The following is a 24,170-nucleotide window of genomic DNA, read 5'->3' on the forward strand; positions in this document are numbered from 1 at the left end:
TGTTCAGTGCTAATGTGATCTGTGTGCAGCTGCAGAAATGCAGGAGAAAGGTTGTCAGGTCCACTTGGTCCCTTCAGTGTTGCTAAGTGAAGCTCCAGAGTTTAATAAGTCTACCCATAGCACTAGCTGCTGAGATCATGATGGAATTTGAAAGTCTGGGGAGCTTGGGGGGTTCAAATCTGAGATTTCATTGGTACAAGGAATTCCCTGTGAAGCAGCTGGCTGGTGCAATGGATAAAGTATTAAACATGATGCCAGGAAACTCTGAGTTCATATTCTGCCTCAGAGATTTACTAGTTCTTTAATGATAGACAAATCACTTAATCACTCTCAGTCTCAGTTTCTTCTTCTGTAAAATGGGGATAATTATAGCATCTACCTTGCAGGACTATTATGAGGATGAAATTAGAGATAATTATGTGTGTGTGTGTGTGTACACACACACACATATGTGTTAGCTATTATTATCTACCAAGTAAGATGAGCAACTATTCTTCAGAGTGTTGGGGAATTGTCTGGGGGAGCACTGATACACGGCCATTATGTGGCTGAGACAGGACTTGAACTCTAAGTTTCACCACCCTAACACCTTCTTGCTGTACATAGTATCATATCATGGCTGCCACTGAAGGAATGTAATCACTGTGGACCAAATATTGAGTGAGCCTAGGTAAATTTCCTCTGAGGGGGTTCAAGCTTATCAAAAAGAAATACTTTTATTTGAAGAGTTCCCTTGCTGTGCTTTCTAGAAGTGGCTAAATTTCTAGCAAAAGAGTAGGAAATGGGGGAGATTAGCCTTGTTGTGAGAGCTGTCCCCCAACATGTAGCATGGGAATGTCACTATATGGCTGAAAAGGAGACAGAAGGGACATCTCTAGCCTCTTCTCCCCCAAGCCTTCTCCAAGGGAGACTTTCATTCGTGCCAGGAAGGGAAGCAGGAAGTTGAAACCAAAAGCTTGGTCACTCTGTTCCCTTTAGAGAGACAGAGGGTACCAGACTAGAATTACATTTTTTTGCTACATCAAATATTACTATACTAGAGGATCTAGTATTTCAGGTTCAATATAACTTTTCATCACTGTTTCATTAATGGGGGGGGGGGACAGGACCCCAAGAAACAGAAGAACTCAAGTGAAATGAAGAGACTGAAACCCTCCCCTTCTAATCAACTCTGCTTCGCATCTCAGGCTAGCACAGGGCGTTCATCTCCACCAGTAAGGAAAGAGTTCCATTCCAATGGGTTTTGGAACTCAGGTTACAGCCTGAAGCAAGTTTTGGCTTGCTTTGCACAAAAGAGTAATAAATAACAGTGCTGTTGAGAAAGAAAAATCCCTAGCAGTTGAAGATATCTCCTGCAGATGGCAGGAACTCAGCAGAGAAAAAGTCCAGCAATAGATGGCAGTAGAATTTCTGCAGAAAAGCAAACAGGAGCAGCTTGGTCCAATGGCAGCTAGCACTGGAGATAGAGTGGGGCAGCGGTGGGGCTCCCCGATGCTGGGAAAGGCACTCCAGCCTGGATACAACACTAAGAGCATAAGGTGATTGGGGAGTGTTCCCTCCCCCGCTGGAAGCATGGGAATCTATGGAAAATAAAACTGTTCTTTAAACCTTGAGGGATTTTCTTGTTATTTAACTTGGTGTTCTGTTAAATATATTTTGCTTTGAACTAATAAAGCCATTTGATCTGATCTAGAAAAGAGATCCATTGGAAAATGAGACAGATGTTGGAACTGATGAACCAAACAGTACCCCAAACCTGAGAAGCAGAAAGGGAACGCAGAGTTGTGGGGAGCTAAGGGGAACTCTGATAAAATGGAATTATGTGACAGACTTGTAGTACTTTCATTGATTCTAGATTGTTTACTATTGTAAAAAGCAATCTCTTTATCTTTTACATCAATATAAGGCAGTAAGATGGCACACAGTAGATAGAGTTGATAGGTCTGGAGTTCAGAAGATCTGAGTTCAAATTTGACTTCACAGACATTTTCTAGCTGTGTGATCTTGCATAAGTCACAAACATTGTCTTCTTCAGTTTCTTTGATTGCAAAATAGGGATAATAACATCACCTACCTCCCAGGGTTATTATATGGATTAAATGAGATGATATTTGTCACATTCCTGATTCATAGAAGATATTCAGTAATTTTTTTTCTTCTTTCCAATATTTTCCTAATGATACTAAAAAATTTTGAATCACAGCATATTATTATTTCAAAACAATCATAGAACTGTTTACACTCCTATATGGGAAGTTGATAGCATGTAACCCTTAAGAACTTTATCATCATTAGGGAAGTTAAAAGAAATCTATTAAGACAGAGGGCATGGGGTGGCTAGGTGGCACAGTGAATAGAGTACCAGCCCTGGAGTCAGGAGGACCTGAGTTCAAATCTGGCCTCAGACACTTGACACACTTACTAGTTGTATGACTTTGGGCAAGTCACTTAACCCCAATTGCCCTCCAAAAAGCAAAAAACAAAAAAGACAGAGGGCATAAGGCAGTTAAGTTGGGAAGATCTCAAAAGAGGAATGGAAGAGAAATGCACTGGGGAAGATAGAGAGGAAAAACACACACAGAGAATTAAAATAAGAGGTTGGAGCAGAATTTATTATATTTCAGCTGAAGCAAAAAAGGTAGAGGTAGCTATTACGATCTCAAGCAAAGCAAAAGAAAAACCAGACAATTAAAAGAGGTAATCAGGCAAACTACATTTTGCTAAAAGGTACCATAGACAATGGTTTGATTTTAATACTGAGCATATACACATTAACATAGCAACCAAATTGTTGAATGAAAAGTAAAGAAGTTTCAAGAAGAAATAGATAGTAAAATAACACTAGTGGAAGGACCCCAATATACCCCTCTCAGATCTAGATAAAACTTATGATAAAATAGTCAAGAAAGAAGTTAAAGAGATGAATAGGGGGCGGCCAGGTAGCACAGCGAGTAAGAGCACCGGCTCCAGTGTTGAGAACACCTGGAGATCGAATCCTGGGCTGAGACACTTAGCACCCACCCAGAAACACCTGGCCGTGTAACTTTGAGCAAGTTACTTAACCCCAATTGCTTAAGGGTGGCCAGGTGGCTCAGCAAGTAAGAGCACTGGCTCCAGTATCGGGATGACCTGGATCAAATCTGGGCTCAGATACTCAGCACCACGCCCAGAAATAATAACTGGCCGTGTAACCTTGAGCAAGTTACTTAACCCCAATTGCTTTAAAAAAAAAAAAAGAGAGATGAATAGAATTTTAGAAAAGTTAGATATGATAGACTTCTGGTGAATATTGAATGGGAACCAGAAGGTGTCTCAGCTCTGCATGGCAATTTCACAAAAATTTGCCATATATTAGGGCATGAAATTTAAAAAACAAATGCAGAAAAGCAGAAATGTTAAATGTAGTCTTTTCATACAATAATGCAATAAAAATTACATTAAGTAACAGACTTTGGAAGCATAGATAAAAAATTAATTGGAAACTAAATAATCTGATACCAAAGAATGAATGGGTCAAAGAAGAGATCATAGAAACAATTGATAATTTCATTAAACATAATGCTAACAATGAGACAACATACCAAAATTTGTGGGATGGAGCCGAGGCAGTACTTAGGGGAAAATGCATATCCTTAAACACTACAATTAATGAAAGAGAGAAAGAACAGATCAATGAATTGGGCATTCAACTAAAAAAATAACAAATTAAAAATCCCCAATTAACAACCAAAATAGAAAACCCAAAAATCAAAGGAGAGATTTATAAAATTGAAAATAAAAGATGAACAAACATTGAACTAATAAATAAAACTAGGAGCTGGTTTTATTTTAAAAAATAATAAAACAGATAAACCACTGGCTAATTTGACTATTAAAAAAAGAAAGAAGAAAACTAAATTAAGAGTAACAAAAATGAAAACAGCAATGAACAACCAATGAAGATGACATTAAAACAATTATTAGGAGATATTTTGCCTGACCGTATGCCAATAAAATTGACCATCTAAAGGAAATGAATGAATATTTACAAAAATACAATTTGCCCATATTAATGGAAGAGGAAATAAAATACTTAAATAACTCTATCTTAGGAAAAGAGAAACCTGAACAAGCCATGAATGAGCTTCCTAAGAAAGAAACTCCAGGATCAGATGGATTAACAAGTAAATTCTACAGATATTTAATGAGAAATTAGTTCCATTACTAATAAGCTATTTGAAAAATTAAAGTAAGAGTCCTACCAAATTCCTTCTATGACACATACATAATTTTGATACCTAAACAAGGGAAAGCAAAACCCTAGACAATTCCCCAACACTCTAAAGAACAGTTGTTTATTTTACTTGATAGATATTTTCTAGTCTATTGAGACTGGTGTGGGGTAGGTTGATTCTGTCATCCAGTATACTAGCTATCCCTCTCAGTTGGTCAATTAACAAACATTTGTTAAGTACCTACTGTGTGCTAGGAAGGTGTACTAGCTGGAAATGCATAGAAAAGCAAAACAAACAATCAAACATAAAAACCATCACCCTACTCTAAAAGAGCTCATAATTCAACAGGGGAGACAACATGCAAACATCTGTATACAGGATAAATGGGAAATAAGCAATAGACAGAAGGAACTAGCATTAAGGGGAATGAGGAAAGGTTTCTTGGAGAAGATAGCACTTGAAGAAAGCAAGGGAAGTCAGGAAATGGAGTTGAACAGGTCCTCACTTTCTTATTGGCTACTTATTTGATAATCAGACTCTCTATCATGGTACCATCCACACTACTGGGGAAAAAATGGTGAATGAGGCCAATGATAGATTCCCAGGGTGTTCCAGTAGCAATTTAGCTCCAGTTTTATAGCAATACATTAATTTTTAGCAAAATTCCATTATTAAAAAAAATCAAATGAAAGTTTTGTTTGGGAGGGGGGTTTGGAAAGGAAATATATTTGAATTTATACATAAGGAGATGTGTGGCTAGAGTATTCTGCTTGGAATTAAGAAATTTGGGTTCAGATCCTACCCCTGATGCTCACTAGCAGTGTGGCCATGAATATGAGTCATTACCTTTCTGAGCCTGAATTTTCTTATCTGTAAAATGGGGATAGTAATATCTGCATCAGAGTTATGGTGAAGTTCAAATGAGACAAGGTATGTCAAACTCTTTGTACACTTTAAAGTGGTATTTGTTCATTTTTATTACAATTGCCAAGAAGCTGTCTCATCACTTTTGATATAAATGTGAATGGGAATATTAGAGGTGAAATATAACAGTACACAGCATTACAAGAAATATGACCCTGGGTACTTAAAGCAAACACATAGTGACTGATTCTCACAAATTTCCATGAGACCTATGAATGTTTTCACAGACCTCATCTCTCTATGCCTGGAAGTTCAATAGAAAGTATTTGAAAGCCCGGATAATATTTCAACTGGTTGCCTTGTTGTACAGGAGTTTCTTTCATTTGTCTTACATTACTTTGTATCCACTAATATGAGAAAGCAAGCTTCCTTCCATAAAGCAAAGAAACAGATCAAAAGGATTAAAGTTATAAATATACATACATACAAATACTGGGTGTCCTTAAAGTCTGGACACATAGGAAATCTCATTAATTAATGCATATTTTCAAGGAATGAAAGGAATGGAATTTTCAACATTTTATTTAATTAGCATAAATGAGATTTCATAGGAAGACATAGGAGACACATTGGAAATCTCATTAATTAATTAAATTAAATTAATCTCATTAATATGGAAAAGTCCCCCAATAGCTTAATGAAAGCTTTTATTCCATATAAATTGTCATGGCTAAAATTTATGCTAATTAAATAAAATGTTAAACATTGTATTCACTTAAATGCTTTGTTTGCCTCAGTTTCTTCTTCAGTAGAAAGAGCTGGAGAAGGAAATGGCAAACCATTTCAGTACCTTCATCAAGAAAATGCCAAATTGGGTCACAAAATGTTGGACACGACTGAAAATGACTGAAAAGCACATATATACATACGTAAGCAATCACACACACACACACACACATATGCACACACAAACAAGCAAGTTGGATTGACATTTAAACATTCTCAAATACTTTTTCAAATATTCCTTCTACGGCATTCTGCAAGCTGGAAACACCTGCAGCAGTAATGTATTTTTTTTAAATGAGCTTTAGATTAAAATATTTAAAACAATGAATGAACATTTTGGATTTTTTAGTTCATAGCTCTCAAAGCCTAGGTAGAGAGAAAACCTCATTTTAAAAAGTTGCCTCTCGGCATTTTCTTTTGTATGTATGCAAAGTATGTGGGGAGAAGGAATATATTTGGAAAGTTAAATGAGATCTTTGTAATCTAAACCCTTACAGGAGAAATGAAGCTCACAGTGGGCTTTAAGCAGAGAAATGAAATGATTCTAAAATCAAAGAACAAGCACTGAGGAAACAGTATATAATAAAACTAGTTTGAAATCCTTCAGTGAGAGGTCCTCTATGAATTTCTATTGAACAAGCATTCACATTAACCCTTTGGCTGTTCTTTCAAGCATGGAACAGCATGGGGCAGCATGGGGCAGTCCTCCTTCCACAGATAGAGTGCAAGGGAAGAGATATTCTCCAAGAAAGACAGAAGCAAATATAAAAATAGAACCAAGTGAATAATACATATTTACCTGGCAGGGACTCTATCTGGTGAAAATTTACTTGGAAATATAAAGATACTAATAATAACAAAAATAATAATAATTAATATGCCATTCAAGGTAATCATTCTTTAGAGAAATTCAATGCAGCATTTTCATTTGAATTCTTTATAACATTGTGTAACTTTCACCAAGAAAAAAGCTCCTAGAAGACAGATAACTTATTGTAAAGCAACATTAAGACTGAAAAATTCAAACTCCAAGGCTACATAGATATGCATACACACACACATACACATATTCAAAACTAAGGCTATCCCAGCAATATTAATATGCTACAGTGAGCATAATTATGTAGGTTGGATTATCTTTTACACTAAGCTGCAGGGTTTATATAACAGCCCCACATGTGATGATACTAGTTTCACTAGCCTGATTTATACCTATTGGTGGGCCAAAGTTGAAGGAGGAAAGGTGAAATATCAAGGGACCTTAAAGAATTTTGAAGATGAATAGAGACAACAGAGGGCAATGGCAAAAAGAATGAAGAGAACCTTTTTATACCCTCAAGTCACTTTCCTATTCTAAGTCTCTAATACTGAGATCTTTGACACAGAAACCAGATCCATGCTTAGGTAGCTAATGTACTGAGTTGGTTAAAGAATAAGCCAGGTCAAGGGGCAGGTGATGAGCAGCCATGGCAATGAGTTGAATATGATTAGAAGACAATGGGAGTAGAATGGGATCTGGAACTGTGTAAATTAGGTTGGTAGAATAAATTTTAAAGTTGGGTAAATGAGAATCTATGCTGACCATCTTGGATTCTTATGCTTATCTATTTTGATGAAATGTTTATTCTCATTTTGCATGAAAACTTGATTAATTAATAAATGCTGCAGAGACCAAGACAAAAAGAAGATGATTTTTCTTAGAGCAGGACAATGCCAAATGAACCACAATCTAATTGAATAATCCATAATAACCTTTAAACTAACAAGAGTTGAATGACATCATACCTAAAGCAGAGAAACTATAGACAAGTAACAGCCAGCTCTCTGAAACCCAGAGAAAGAACTTGTTGGTTCTCCAAGAATGCCCTTAGGTGTTGAGTGGTACTCTTGAAAAGTGGGGCTAAGGGGTGGCCAGGTGGCTCAGCAAGTAAGAGCACCGGCTCCAGTGTTGGGACGACCTGGAGATCAAATCCCGGGCTCAGACACTCAGCACCACACCCAGAAATAACTGGCCGTGTAACTTTGAGCAAGTTACTTAACCCCTATTGCTTAAAAAAAAAGTGGGGCTAAGTGATTAGCTGTTAGCATTTACAGAAAGGAATAGCGACCAACTGTTATAGTTAACTTTTGTTGATTTTTATTTCTGTGCTTGTTTAAAATCTGATCTCCATATTTCAAAGATTTTAATTTCCATAGTTCCTTAAATAGTATTATGAACAATTCTAAAGATATATTGTCCCCTTCTGCATTTGGAAAGTTAGTGTTAAATGGTTTCTAAAAAAGATAGGCTAAATAGTATCAATGCAGTAAAAATAAAGTATTCAAATAGATTAACAAGCAAAATCAACTTAACATTTTCATGAAAAGCAACAGATGAAAGGCTAAACAAAAACACTTTTCATGTTATTTTCTTCTCTTTCCAGTAATTGACTTTTACAGATACAACATTGCTCCCATTAAGTCTTATAAAGACTTTATAAAGAGTGTCAATCATAAAGTAATGGAACCTTCAGAGAAGAAAGATTTTAAAGGGGAAGCCTGAAGGTGATATTCAGTATCACAGAGGCTATAACACTATACATGAGTAACATATAACCAGGGGACTTCCCAGACACCTGGAAAAGAATGGGAGGACAGGAAGGAGAGCTTAGAATCATAGCTTCACAGAGACTTTAGGGCTGGAATGAACCTCTGATTTCCTTCTGCTCCAGCCTTCTCAACTTAGAGAAGAAGAAAGAAGAATCAGAGGTGATGTGACTCAGAGTAAAAGTCAAAAAATAAAAATCTTCAGGGTCCTGAAAGTGCATAGCAGGAAGAATCAGCCAGATAACATAATTTAAGCTTATTGTAAATTTAGAATTAGGTCCAGTAATAATATGACTAAGGAGATAAGTAGCTGATTACCAGCAGCTCGTGTGCCCCTAGGGGTCTAGAGAAAACACCAATTACTTGGGTGCAGTCCCCTAGAGACCTGTAAGAGTTAATATAGCTCCAAAGGTGGACCACCTACTGTACGCCCCACTCCTCTGCAGGTCTCAGCTTACTGCCTCCATATGAATTCATCACTTGCTCTGGTACTTAGCTTTATGGGGATATAAATTCCTTATTCACTGCTCCGTGTGAATCTAATTCCAAATTTATGTTGCAGTCACTCTATCTTATCTTCAATTTCCCCATCAGACCTAGGGAATTCTTTCAGGCCATTGGGGATACATTTAGTAAAATCACTACATAAGAATTATTAAATGACCCCCCAGGAGACTGGAAAAGTTACCATAATTATCTTTTACAAGATGAGCAATTTCTTCCCTAGCTACTTCTAATAGGATCAAGCCCTACAGATGTAAAGGTACATACTACAGATTCAATATTTTCTCTATTACATCCTTTCAGTAAATAAGATCAACAATAAATTCTTTTTTGTTTCACTCATCCATAATCTGTGAGATTTTTTTATTTTTTTAATAAAATTATTTATTTTTAGCAGTCATTTAATTTTTTTATTTCTAAATTCTATCCCTCCCTTCAGTTCCTCTCCCCAGCCATTGAGAAGGCAAGCAAGATGATATCAATTATACATGTGAAATCATACAAACCATATTTCCATATTAGCCATGTTACAAAAAAAGAAAGACAAGAGAAAGTGAAAAAAATTTATACTTTGATCTGCACGCAGACTTCATCAGTTCTCACTCTGGAGTTGGATAACATTTTTCATCATGAGTCCTTTGGAGTTGTCTTGAATCATTGTATTGCTCAGAGTAGTCAAGTCTTTCACAGTTGATCGTCGTTAAAATATTGCTTTTACTACATAAAATATTCTCCTGGTTCTGCTCATTTCACTTTGCATCAGTTCACATCTTTCTAGATTTTTCTGAAAGCATTTTGCTCACCATTTCTTATAGCACAATAGTATTCCATCACAATCAAATAACAACTTGTTCACCATTCCTCAATTGATGCACATCCCCTCAATTTCAAATTCTTTTGCCACTATAAAAAGAGCTGCTATAAATATTTTTATACATATAGTTCCTTTTCCTTTTTCTTTGATATTTTGGGATAGAGATCTAATTGGGATATTACAGGCTCAAAAGTTATGCACAGTTTTATAGCTCTTCGGGCATAGTTTCAAATTGCTCTCCTGGATAGTTGGACCAATTCCCAATTGTACCAACAATGCATTGGTGTCCCAATTTTTCTACATCCCCTTTCAGCATTGTCATTTTCCTTTTCTAACATCTTAGCCATTCGGGTAAGTATGAGGTGCTACCTCAGAGTTATTTTTAATTTGCATTTCTCAATTCAATAGTGGAGCAACTAGGTGGCACAGTGGATAGGGTGAAAGGTCTGAATTCAAATCTGACCTCAGACACTTACTAGCCATGTTACCCTTAGCAAATCACTTAGTTCTGTTTCCCTCAGTTGTCTTATATGTAAAATGAGCTGGAGAAAGAAATGGTAAACCACTCTAGTGTCTTTGTCAAGAAAAACACAAATGGGGTCACAAAGAGTTGTACACAGCTGAAACAACTGAACAACCTCAAAAATCAAAAATCATTGCTCTATTTAGAGCATTTTTTCATAATATCCATGATAAGTTCTAAGAGTTTAAAATCTTCACCTCTTTTAGAAATCTTTAAAATGAGTTCCTCAATACTATCAAAACTCTGTCCAGAAGAGACTTCTTTGTATCCTTGGCATAATCTAGTTTCTGTCCTTGTCTGTGTTTTCTTTAGTGATATTTCTGCTTCCATACGGGCACTGTGATGTTAAAGTCCACGTGTGGTATTTCCACTGTCATTGGAGAAAAAAAAAACTCGTTAGAAATCTTGACAGATCTTTTCTATTTATCCTCTTTTTTATTGTTCTCCTTCCAATTTCATGCTCTTAATGTAGAAAGAGTGGTGTGGTAAGCAAGGCTTCTCAGCAACTGTTATTTGTTGTGCTCACCCTAGTGTTGACTAATTACCTACATAGGTTTCTTTCTTTGACCCAGGAAATAATAATAAAAAGATGTACAATTATATATTTTTAGTTCTCAGTCCTCATACAATAACAGTGTTCTGGCAAAACACCTAAATATAAAATCTATTATTCTCTTCCAGGGATGCTCTGCCCCATCCATCAGCAATTGCTTCCTCACAACTACAAAATCACTAAGTATACTAATACTAGAATATAATTGTGGTTAACATTGTTTATAAAGAAAAGCAAATATTTAAAACAAAGAAAGGTAAATAGACTAGAGGGAGTGCTTCCCTCAAGCTACCATGAGGGAGCTCAAGTAGAGAAAGAAGATATGGAATTACCACCTTGGAGTCTATGGTGGTGGAAAGAAGGAGGAGGTCAATACCATAGCATCTGTCCAGTTACTCTTTGTGCTTGATCAACCTTCACATCCTTGCTCCTGGAGTCCTGGGCCTGGGCCTTGTGGCTGCTGCTTGTGTGTACACTTTCCTAATTCCTCCTCCTAATTCCGTACAGATCTTCAAAGCCTTACTATTCCATGTGTTTTCTACATGTCCAATTAGGGGTTGGGTTCCTCTTTGAGCCTGACTTCCTATACTGACTGAACTGAACTAAATTCTAAAGGTGTCTTAAAGCTGTTACTTATTGTTCTATGTTGTCCCCCCCCCCCTTTCTAATTGACTCACAGGACCTGTTTGTACCTCATAAGGAGTCCCACTTTTAAAGTACTGACAATTAAGTTATTGATTATAGATGATCTAAAAACCATGGGGAATGCCCAATGCACTTTTTTCTCTTTTCTGATACTGTTAATAGAAGGGGGACACATAAGACTAAGGCAAGAATAATTTTTAAAATTTGTTTCTTTGCTTCCTGAGCTGCCATAGTCATACATGCATGCATGCACACATGTGCACAATGAACACACATCGCACATATATGCATATATGTGTTTGTGTCCATATACATACATGTAAAGATATAAATGTGTGTATGCAGATATGTGTATACATACATGCATGCATGCCAAGTGACTCTCCTACTGGTGAACAGACTCTCTGTCCTTAGCTAAGCTAGTCCTCAGAAATCAGATAAAATTTGTTACCAAGATTATAACTGAAGCCCTTCCAACATGGTAGAACCTGCCTGGGCTTTTGCTTTTCTGGTAAGCCTTTAAGAACTCAGGAGTCATCTTCATGACATGATGAGGCATCAGAAAAGGACTTTGGGGTAGGGGAAGAAGGGGGAGAGAAGTTACCTAAGAGGTAATCTATTTCAATCTCTTTATTTTATAGATGTGGATGCTGAGTCCCAGAGGGTTAAATGATTTACTAAAGGTCACACAGGTGGAATGTATCAGAACCAAGATTTAAAACCAAGTTCTGTGACTATATGTACAGAACTCTTATTATAATCTCATAGCTATCACTACTTAAAACATAGATTCCATTGGAGGTGATATGTTTCAGCATCCTTATTTCTAACATTAGTCTTTGAATTGCCCTTTGGGCTATGATTCTTTTATTTATTTGTTAATTTATTCATTAAGTAATTAATTTACTTATTTATTTATTTTCAGTTCCAAATTCTTTCCTTCCTTACCTCACCCATTGGGAAGGCAAGAAATATGAAACTAATTATACATATAAAGTCATACAAAAATATTTCCGTACTATATGTGGGGAGAAAGAGACCAAAAAAAAATGTGCTTAACTCTCCAATTAGAGGTCATCAGTTTTCTATCTGGAGATGGATAGCATTCTATTCAATGAGTTTGTTGGAGTTGTAGCGGATCATTGTATTGTTTAAAGTTACTAAGTCTTCCCAATTGCTTATATTTACCATATTACCCTTACAGTGTATGGTGCTCTCCTAGTTTTGTGCCCTTTAGATCAGTTCACATAGGTCTTCCAGGTTTTATTGAAACCATCATTTTTATCATTTCTTGCAGCATAATAGTATTTCATCACATTCATAATCCATAACTTAGTTAACCATTCCTCTCTTGATGAGCATCCCCTCAGTTTCTGATTCTTTGTCACCACAAAAACAGTTACTATAAATATTTCTGCACATGTGAGCCTTTTTCCTTTTCTTTTGATCTCCTTGGGGTATAGATCTAGTAGCAGTATTTCTGGGCCAAAGTGTAGCCATAGTTTTACAGCCCTTTGGCTGTAAATTTCAAATTGTTCTCAAGAATGGTTGGGCTGGTTCACAGATCCACCAACAGTACATTAGCAGACCTATTTTCCTACATCCCCTCCAGCATTTGTCAATTTCCTTTTCTGTCATTTTAGCCGAACTGATGGCTATGGGATGGTAACTCTGAGTTGTTTTAGTTTGCATTTCACTAATTACTAGCTATGTAGAGACTATTCATATACTTTGACTTTATCAATTGGAGAATGCCTCTTTTTTTTTTTTTTACAAATTTGGCTCAGTTATCTATATATTTGGAAAATTAGACCTTTATCAGAGAAACTTACTGTAAAATGTTTCCCAGTTCCATTTTCCTTCTAATTTTTGCTGCAACAGTTTTGTTTATGCAAAATCTTTAATGCAACCAAAATTATCCATCTTACCTCCAATGAACCTATTTTTTGTTCCTTCATGGATTCTTCTCCTATTCATGGATCTGACAGGTAATTTCTTCCAGGTGCCCCTAATTTGATTATTATATCCTTTACATCTAAATCATGTACCTATTTTGAGCTTAGATTGATATATAGTGTGAGATGTTCATCCATGCCTAGTTTATGCCCAAATGTTTTCCAATTTTCCCAGCAGATTTTGTCAAACAATGACGTCCTTCCCCAGTAGCTAGTAACTTTGGGTTTATCAAACCATACTCATTAAGTCACTGTGCTCATTATAAACCTAATCTATTCCATTAATCAACCACTCTATTTCTTATCTAGTACCAATTTGTTTTGATGTTACCACTTCAAAATATATTTTGAAATCTAGTAGCACTAGGCCCCTTTCCTTCACATTTTTCCCACTGATTTCCTTGATACTCCTGACCTTTTGTGCCTCCAAATGAATTTTGTTATTTTTTTCTAGGTCTACAAAGTAATTTTTCTTATTGGTATGGCACTAAATAAATAAATTTAGGTAATATTATCATTTGATTGTTGCTTTGCCTTTTTACTTTTACTTCATTTACACATAATAGATTCTGTTCCAGGTTCTCATTTTATTCTGGGTGTGTTGTCTGCTATCATCTGTTTTATGGGTGAGTTTATTACATTTACATTCACAATTATGTCTGCTTACTATTTATTTCCCTCCATCCTATTTTCTTCTATTTATCCTTCTCTTTTTTTACCTAGTCCTCTCCTCAAATGTCTCTTTTGCTTCTGATTCCCTCCTCCTCTTAATCTGTCCCCTCTTATTACCCAACTCCCTTTCCCTAAACCCCTTTAACTTTGTTGTATTCCTTATGATTTCTCATTAATATTTGCCCTTTTATGCTTCTCTTGAGTCTTGTGTTCCTTCCACAAATCCTCCTGAGGATTCCCACCTTATGTTTTAGGGACCTTTCTCTTTAGTCATTGTACAGATACTCGAGTCCTACATTTGAAAAATCAGCTGTGTTGATAGAAGAAAGAAATGTATAGCCCAAGTGAAATCAAAGAATGACTTGGAGGTTTCGTTGTAATTTAAGCTCAACGTGAAATGAAAATATGACAGCAGACACAACCAAGAAGACCTGAGTTAAAATCCTGTCTCTAACACATTCTGGCTATGTGACCCTGGGTAAGCTCTTAGTACTCTGGGTCACGCTCTAACTTCTTGTGAAGAGGATACCAAGCTGCACTGGTAGAGAGAGTTTTCTTATCTGAGAGTTCTCTATGCCAATTAAATCTCATTCATTAATTTAACCCAGACAACAGCCAGGTCAGTCAACTATTGCCTTCACTCTAAGGGCTGAAAAAATGGAGGCTTTGGGCTTAAATTACTTGACTAAACAAAACTAGATAATGGGGGAACCAAGGCTTAACCACAGGAATTGTTCCTACAATATCCTGCCCATAGTCAACACTTAAATATTTGTCTCTTTGTATATTTTATTGAATGTGAAAAGGGTTATGGGCTTATCAAAGGAAGGAGAAGGCTTATAAATGCTATCTTCACCTACTTCCTCTTCCTTTTGGGTGTATCATTAAGGATGATCACTGTGTGGGCTTTGCTTTGGGAGGTAATGTAAATCTAACACCAGAGGGGAAAAGGGGGGAGGTGCATTGGTATTTGGTACCAGAACAAAAGAATTGAGGAGAATGGCTCTCAGAAAAAAAAAAAATCATCCAGCCCTTTCAGGACACAGTGCTATTGATGGGCAGAGATGAGAGGAAGTGCTTGCATAAGATTATTCATTAGATGATGATTTCTTATAACCACATAATTAAAATTCAGTTCAATTCACAGATGTTTGTTAAATGACTCTGTATAGCACTGTGTTTGATACTGAGTTGGGAATTAGCACTAAACACCCTTCCCATAACTCCATTCTACAATGCGATTGAAGAGGCAACACATAGATATCAAAGAGTTAAATAAAAGATGACAATATATAAATCAATGCCAAAATTAGTGGTAATGACTGTGTTATGGGAGGAATTCAGAAAAAAAGTATAAAGCGATGTACAGACCTGGTCCCTGTATCATTGTACATGGAGACATCATAGTGAAGTTCAAGAAAACATTCAGCCTGGAAGGGAGTTCAGATATCATCTACTCTAGGAGTTCTTAACCTTTTTCTTCTATCATGGATCCCTTTGGCAGGCTGGTGAAGACTATGGACTCAATGGAAAAATTATTTTTAATGCAGAAAATAAAACTCAGGATTATAAAGGAAATTAATTATATGGAAACTTATTTTTAATTTTTTTAAGTTCATGTACCTTAAGTCTATAAGAACTCCTGTATCTCTTCCCTATGTGCCTGAAAAATAATTCCCTCTATCCACTGACTTGTTGAGAAATGTTTAATAACTGGCTTGGGGAAGGGGGGTTGTTAAATGTACACGGGACACACCTTTAAGTTTATTCTGCATCATTAACATTTTCATCATCACTTTCTTATGTCTATGCAATCAACAAAATAATAAATCAAGCCAGATTTGTAGCATTTGCTGATTTCTAAGGTAAATGCTTATACTGAAAATTTTGCCATCATCACTCTCAAGAAGGCAACACTGACTTCAGCCACTTCCCAACTAGTATCACCTATCATCCACACTTTTAAGGTTGCTTGTTGTTTTATCCAAGTCACTGATAAAAATGTTGAATGGTATATATTCAGTCTTTGCTGGAAGACCTCCAGAACAAGGGAACCACCTGCCTTCCAAAGCAGCCTATTTTAAGATAGGAAATTTTTCCTTAGATTGAACTAAAGGCTGCCACCCTTCAGTTTCCACTTACTTCTCCTAATTCTCTCCTCTGGAGACATGTAAAATAAATGCAACCCATCTTTCCTATGACAACCCTTCAAATACTTAAAAAGAGCGATCATTTCCTCCCCTGAGTCATCTTTTCCAGGATAAACATCCCTCATTCCCCAAAAATGCCCTTATATGACATAGTTTCCGATTGTCTTGCCTGGTTGCCCTTGTTTGGAAATCCTCTAGGTTGTCAATATCCTTCCAAAATGCAGAACTGAATATAACACTGCAGATATAGCTAATCAGAGCAGAGTACCATGGAACTTTAGTGTCCTCATTCTGGACAGCTGCTTCTATTACTGGAGATGAAGATCATGTCAAGGTTTTTTACCTGTTTTGACACTTCATCCTAATGTGGGGGTTACCCTGGATCTAGCAGATCACATCCTCTGAGATGAGCGGGAAAGGCTCTGAGTACAGTCCCAACAAGAGACTGCCTGCCATCACTGGAAAGAATTAGTTAAGTTCAGAAATGTTCATTATCAGAGAGTTGGTGACCAATTAATGATTTCTTGGACCACATCAAACACTAATGTTTAATAAATTCTCAGTGCTCTAGGCAATTCTCTAAGTTATTGTGAACTGCACGGGTGAACAGGATATCTATGCTGACAAAATCACAATCTTTCAAATATTGAAATTAGCAGATAATTAATCACGAATAGGACACAATGAAGGAGATAAATCTAAGGAATAAATTTTAGTTCCCTAGATAAACAGAATCATACTATATACTTAGTCATTTTATCACCAGGATATTCAAAGATATTCTTAGAAATAAGCTAAATGTCCAAGGAATAAAATTAAATGCTAACACCAAATAGAGGCCACTAGGTGGCACAGTCAATAGAGCACCAGGTCTGGAAGCAGGAAGAAGAACTGAGTTCAAATCCAACCTCAGACACTTACTAGCTATGTGACCCTGGGCAAGTAGCTTAACCCTATTTGCCTCAGTTTCCTCATCTGTAAAATGAGCTAAAGAAGGAAATGGCAAATTTTGACACCCCAGTGTCTTTGCCAAGAAAATCCTAAATGAGGTCAGGAAGAATTAGACTCAAGCAAAATGACACAACAACGACAAACTCCCAATATGCTAAACAGGCCAACATTTTCCAAGGACGGGTTTTCCGAAGATGATTTTTAAAGAAATATAAAATGTAATTAAGAAATCTAGGAAAAGTATGACCCAATGCTACTTTATAGCTTTAAACTTGAACCACTTCCATGGCAATAGCCGTTGTGACATCAGAGTCTGGTCACCTGGACAACCCACAAAGGAGTCTGGAGTTTGCTAATATTCTAAAGAGTTCTAGTTGTGTTGTCATAAGAGGAGAGAGCAACTCGGCATCCTTTAATATTATCTCTGGTGTTCTTCATGCTAGGGCCTTCTAGCTGGCATACCCAGAAGCCATCCAACAAATAGTAAGGGGAAGACCTACTTTGCCCCAGTGTTGTTTTCCCCTGTGTTTTTGGCTTAGTTCCTTTCCTTCCCCTAAATTCCCCCCTGTAGCACCAAGCACCCCAGCTTCCCCAGGGTGGCTGCTCAAACAGGTTCTTGGATCTGCTTTGATAAAGGAAAGCAACTCAAAATGGGTTAACAAGCTTACTTTAATCAGTCAAATATGTATCCTTTACCTAGTTCAGGGGAAAGAGGTCAGCACCCCGAACTTCACAATATACAGACAGAATTATCCAAACTGTCCAACCATTACATCCATACCAAGCAACATCTGGGTTTCAAAGCCAGGGGGGCTCTGGACAACAGCTTTCCAGAGTTTCATCTGATCAAATCACAGAACACTTCTCAAAGTGAGCCCCAAAACAAAGCTACACATCAGGGCTTATATAGCTTTCTCCTGGTTCAGAGAATGTAACAACCTTATTGACTCACTGGCCAATCAAGAAGTATCTACTGAAAAACAAGCCTCCCACCCCAGGCTCCAGGTGCACTTTAGCCTAGGGGCAGGAAAGATCTTTAAATTTACATTCCCATTACCCCCCCTCAACCACAATCACCCTATTTTACTATGAAAAATGCTTCGGCTTCTGACCAAAAGGGTCAAAACTACAGCTGGGCACATGTGGACTAAAAATAACTATTCAGTGCAAAAATGTTTTTAAAATGATGTTCAGAATTACAAGGTACAGCCCTGGACTTCAGTAAGAGTACTATCTAAGGCAACAGATGGTCATCCCATAGATGCCTTTAGCAGAGATGAGGAAATGAATTTACCTTTAGCCTTAATGTTTCAAGACGTTAAAACTTCACAGGATGTCCTTCTGAGCCAATTGACTGATATTGTTGCCACCATGTCCACAATCCAGGAAAAAATTGATACTTACCAGAAGCAGATGGAAGTGATAGAAACCAGGGTGAGTGTTAATGAAGACAGGCAATCTAAAATAGCTGATGACCTCCTCTTAATGAGAGAAGAAGTCACAGTTTTGAAAAAGATAGTCACAGATCTAGAAACTCAGAGTGCATGCTCCACTTTGCACTGTGTGGAGATTCCTGATGGAGAGAAGAGCAGAGAGATAGTGGAACTAATCCACAACATCATGGGACCTTCACTTCAACAAAATTCACTGGTGGCCACAGCTGAACTAGAGAAAGTCCCTGGCATGTCAGGATCTAGACCCCACCGAGATGAAAAAGCTGGCTCCCAGATGATAAAAGCCTTGCAGCACAATAGTCAAGAAAACTCAGTGAGGAGTGGAGATTTTTTCTCAATACTACCAAACTGGAAGAATTCATCCAATGGGTCCTCACTAGACCAACAGTCTTCCCTGGAAAGCCCCAGCTCAAAGCCCAAAGACATTATCCATTTGCTGGGCCTTTCACATGCCTGACTACTCTATGCCTATCTACTTTCAATTACCTCTACTGCTTTTTTCATTCTGCAAAAAAACGAGTAACTGGAATGCAGAGTGTTTTAGAGAGTCTATTATCTCATGATTTGACTGACATGAAATAAATGTATCTTGGTTGCCCTGGGTAGTCCCTTGTCTATTTGGCAGCAGGGACCCACTTTATTAAATGTTCTTTTTTTGAGTCAGGGCTCTGCTAAGTTTCTGAATAGGAGCAGAAAGTTCAGGCATGGGCTCCAACTGTTCTGTCATGATCCATTTCCTGGTGATGCTGATAGTGACATTTCATGGGGATTTGCCAGACTCAGAACTAGCAATTTCTATGCACTAGGAAAGTTTCAGAAAATGCACTCAGGACAAACAGCAGCAAAGAGCTTTCAAATCAATATAGAAAGAAAAGTTCCATCCAGGAATGGGAAAGGGAGAACCTAGGGCACAAGGCCCCATGGCAGCTGAGGGGGCAAGACCTGGAGACACCACCTAGATCAGTAGAGATAGAGACTCCAGAACATCCCACACCACTATTGGAGATGCTGCTGCCTAGGGAAGGGAAACAGAGTGGGACTCAGTCAAAAAGAGACCTAAAGCATAGCTACTTGAGGATTGGGAGGAGGCAGGTAGAAGGAAAGAATCATGCAAACTAGGTGTTTTCTTATTTTAATAATTCTTGCTAAGTTCACTTGTTTCTACAGTGTCAGAAGAGTAGGTTGTCAATATCCCTTAAATTTCAGTGCCCAAGGTGAAGTTCTGATCACCCTACTCTCCTTACATCTCTATGACTCACTTTTTTTTTAAGCAATTGGGGTTAAGTAACTTGCTCAAGGTTACAGGGCAGGTGTTTCTAGGTGGATGCTAAGTGTCTGAGCTTGGATTCGATCCCCTAGGTCATCCCGACACTGGGGCCGGTGCTCTTACTCGCTGTGCTACCTCGCTGGTCCAACCATGACTCACTTCTAACCCAAGACAGGTAGTGTGGAGTAGTGAAAAGAAAGCCTCAGAGGTAGGAAGACTTGAGTTCAAATCTAACCTGTAATACATACTGGCTATATGACCCTGGACAAATCACTTAACCTTCTAGTTAACTCTCTAATGTTGTAACTAGCTAACCGGTATTGTAAAGGAAGGCTTCTCATGGTGAGGTTCCTAACACCAGTGTAGTCACAAATTAGTCAACAAGTATTTGGTAAGTGCTTACTATGTTCCATCCATTCTTCTAATTGCTAGGGATAAAAAAAAAGTAAAAACACAGTCCCTCACCCTCAGGGAATTAACATTCTAATGGAAGAGACAATATTTGAACATATAAAATATGTACAGATTGGTGTGAAGATAATCACCAAGGGAAGGTACTAGCAATTCTAGGGAGAAGGAAAGGTAAGACTGGAGAAGGTTTCTTGCAGAAATTCAGATTTATTCCAAGTCTTGAAGGCAGCCAGGGAAGCTGTAGGTGGAAGTAACAGAGAAAATTTCGCATTCCAAGCATGAGGTCTAGCCAGTTTAAAGCCGAGCATTGGGGAAGTGGAAGTTGTTTCATACCAGAAGCAGCCAGAATGTAGGTGGAAGGCATTGCTAGATCATAAAGTATCAGGAATATAGTAAAGGGTTAAGAAGACTGGACTGATAGGAAGGGACCAAGTTGCAAAAGGCTTTAAAGGTCAAAGAGCATTTTATATTTGATTCTGGAGATAATAGAGTCAGTGAAATTATTGAGTAGGGGTGATGTGTACAAACCTACTCTTCAGGAAAAGTAGGATGGATTGGAGTGGGGGGGAGACTTGGGGCAAGGAGACCAACCAGAAGACTTTGCAGTAGTCCAGACATAAGGTGAAAAGACCCTGCCCCAGGCTGGTGGCTGAGTGGAAAGAAAGGAGATGCGCATGAAAAATGTTATAGAGGTAGAAATGACAAGTTTTGGCAGCTAATTGGATGTGTAGAGTAAGTATGAGAGAGTAGTCAACTGAGGTTTGCAAGCCTGGGTTACTAGGAGGATTGTGGTGCCTTGGACAGTAAAAGGAAAGTCTGGAAGAAGGATTTGAAGAAAAAAATAATGAGTTCTTTGTGTCAATTTGAGGTTGAGATGACAATAGGACATCCAACCTGAGATTTTGAAAAGGCAATTAATTGGTAACCCAGGACTGGAGCTCAGGAGAGAGACTAGGGCTGGATATATAGATATGGCATCATATGCATAAGGGCGATAATTGAATCATGATAGCTGATGAGATCACCAAGTGAATGGTATAGAGGAAGAAGAGACAGGAGTCTAGCACAGAGTCTCAAGAGATATCCAGACTTTATTAATGTGACCCAGATGAAGAACCATCAAAGAAAATTGAGGAAAAGCTCCAGTTCCTACCCTCTTTTCAAATATGGATAGAAGCAATATTAGGGAATAGGAGACAGATCGATACAATATGTTAATTGTGTTGCTTGGGATAGCAGAAAGGTTTCCTTCCAGTAGCAAGAGGTTGTCATAAAGGAGGAACAACCAGCGTCCCACCCTTTTCTTGATATTCTTTTTAAAATTAAATTTGTGATGCCAACGTAATTGTACCTTAACAGAACTTTAAGAGCTATTTTTAAGGATTCTAAACGTACAAGCATATGAGAACCAGCAAAGTGGGCTTGAAGTCATAGTCCTTAGCCATGGCAGATTTGAATTCATGAAGATGAGTCTTCCTGACCCCGGGCCCCACAGTCTACCTACTCTGCCTTTTAGCTACCCCTCTCGCATAGTTGGCACCGTACGATAGCAGGTACTATTTATAGGTTCCCAAAGTGGGCAATACCTCCCCCTGGGGGGCATTGGGATGATCCAGGGCAGGGTGGTAGCACAGCCTCAGGAGCAATTGGAGGGCCTTGAATAAAAATAAGGGGGCAGTGGAAGCATAAGGAAACCAGAAAAGATAAGAAAATTTTGAAAAACTATTTGTATATGTTTCATCTGTTGTGTAACAGAGTTAAAGCTCTAGTGATTACATTATTTTCCAAATAAACCCACAAAATGCAAGTTATAACCAATCAGTGACCAAGTTCACTGATCATCTTAACAAGCAAGTGTTGACAGTCAAGTGTGTTGTGCATTGTTGGGAGTCCAGCGTGCATCGGCAGGAATATGTGAGTGTAATGACTTGTTTACAGTACAATACTGTACAGTTGCATGATGCAATATTGCAAAATCTCAATGCAGGAAAAAAACCCACAAATTTACAATAAATTATCAAATCTAAGATGTATCATTTTTTGTTTCTATTTTTTTTAATGACAAAATTTTTTTAAATACATTAAAGGGTTAAAGAAAGTAGATTTTCAGGGGGTGCTGAGTGTTATTTGTTTGAAAGGGGATGGTAGGCCAAATAAGTTTAGGAACCTCAGGTACTATTGAATGAATGAATGCTTACTATGTAAAATTTAAAAAAAAATGCCTTCATAAAAAATTTAAAAATAAAATTTTTTAAATGCCTTCACTTCTAATTGTGTATAAAATTTAATCATTGTATTCGTAAAGTTTGTGACAAATTAATTAATTGCATAAATAACATTTGTGACAATTTAAGAATTTGTCAGTGTCAGAGGCAGGTAGATGAAGCACTGAATAGAGAACTGGACTTATAGTCAGGAAGACCTGAGTTCAAATAGTGCCTTAGATACTTATTAGCTGTGTCACCCTCTTTTAGTCACTTAACTTTTGTCTGCCTCATTTTCCTCATCTGTAAAATGGGATATAATAGTACCTACCTTCCAAGGTAGTTGTGAGGATTAAATGAGACAATCTTTATAAAGTTTTTTTCAAACCTTAACATTGCAACACAAATGCTAACTATTAACTATAGCCATCTGTACCTCAAATCACAGTTATTGCATGGTCTCCAGGTTTTCTTTAATTTCTACATGTATTTATTAAACACATATCATGTGTCAGGAAGTGTATTAGACTTCTAGTGATACAAAGGAAAAGTGAAACAGTTCTTGTCCTCAAGGAACTTACTTTCTACTGGGAAATCACAAGATTAAATTAAATTAAATGACAGATAAAAAGATATATACAAAATGAAGACAAAATAATATGAGGGAAGGAGACTAATAATTCAGGGAAATAAGGAATGGCCTCTTAAAAGAAATAGCACTTGGACTAAGCTTTCAATGGAGTAAGAGTTTTCCAAGAAGCTGAAGGAAAGGGGGTGAACATTTCAGAAATGGGAGACAGGCTATGCAAAACCACAGAGACAAAAAGACATAAGGATTAACATATAGGCCAGGTTGGCTGAAGTTTCAGTGTGAAGAGGTGTAAAGTTTAATTACAAGGAAAAATACCATGGGACCCAGATTATAAAGCTCTATAAATGCCCAACAGAGGAGTTTGAAGACAATAGGGGTGCACTGAAGCTTTCTCAGCAGAGAAATGTTGTGTTCTCTCACCATGGAAGGTGATAGATCTCAGATCACACAAAAATTTCTTGTGACTTCTTAAAAGACCTGGCTTATTTCTCACTTAAAGGAAAAATTTCCCTACTACGGTGCTTTTTTTTAAAAAATAATATGGGAATCTTTTAACAGATTCAATTCTCAGACTGTGAAGTGATTTCATAGAATTGTAGGTGTAAAGCTGAAAGGTGCATTAGAAGCCACCTAGTCCAACATTCTAATTCTACAGTTAAGGAAACTAAGGTCCAGATAGGTTAAGTGACTTGCCCAAGTTTACAAAAATGGTAGACCAGAATTCAAACTCAGGTCCTCTGACTCCATAGCCACCACAATTGCTACTCAATCCATCTGTGAGCGTGTCTTAGCCCCTTGCTAGACTGTCACTTCCCTTAAGGCAGGGATATAGTCTCCTCTTTCTACACTTCTTTCTTTAAATTAAATTTCATTTTTAAAGGATTCATTTAACAATTTAATAATCATCAACAAATATAAACATTTCACTTTACAAAGAAGATTACATGAAGATGAAACCATGAAATTGTATTTCATAGTTTGTTTTTAAGTGCATATTATTCCAGTTTGCAACTTGTTCAGAAATT

The 24,170-nt window shown here is 37.3% G+C and overlaps 1 protein-coding gene across 1 annotated transcript; it reads left to right on the forward strand.

Annotated features, from left to right (window-relative positions):
* Positions 1-18,312: 18,312 nt before the first annotated feature.
* On the forward strand, positions 18,313-19,253 carry CCDC54 (coiled-coil domain containing 54). Its single transcript, XM_069069902.1, is given in 2 exon segments — positions 18,313-18,988; positions 18,991-19,253. Coding segments are annotated over 2 exon segments (939 nt in total).
* Positions 19,254-24,170: the final 4,917 nt, after the last annotated feature.

This window comes from Petaurus breviceps, unplaced genomic scaffold (assembly GCF_028583685.1).
Source record: "Petaurus breviceps papuanus isolate PSGF00001 unplaced genomic scaffold, PetGlider_PUasm1.0 90792, whole genome shotgun sequence".
NCBI classification, from domain to species: Eukaryota; Metazoa; Chordata; class Mammalia; order Diprotodontia; family Petauridae; genus Petaurus; species Petaurus breviceps.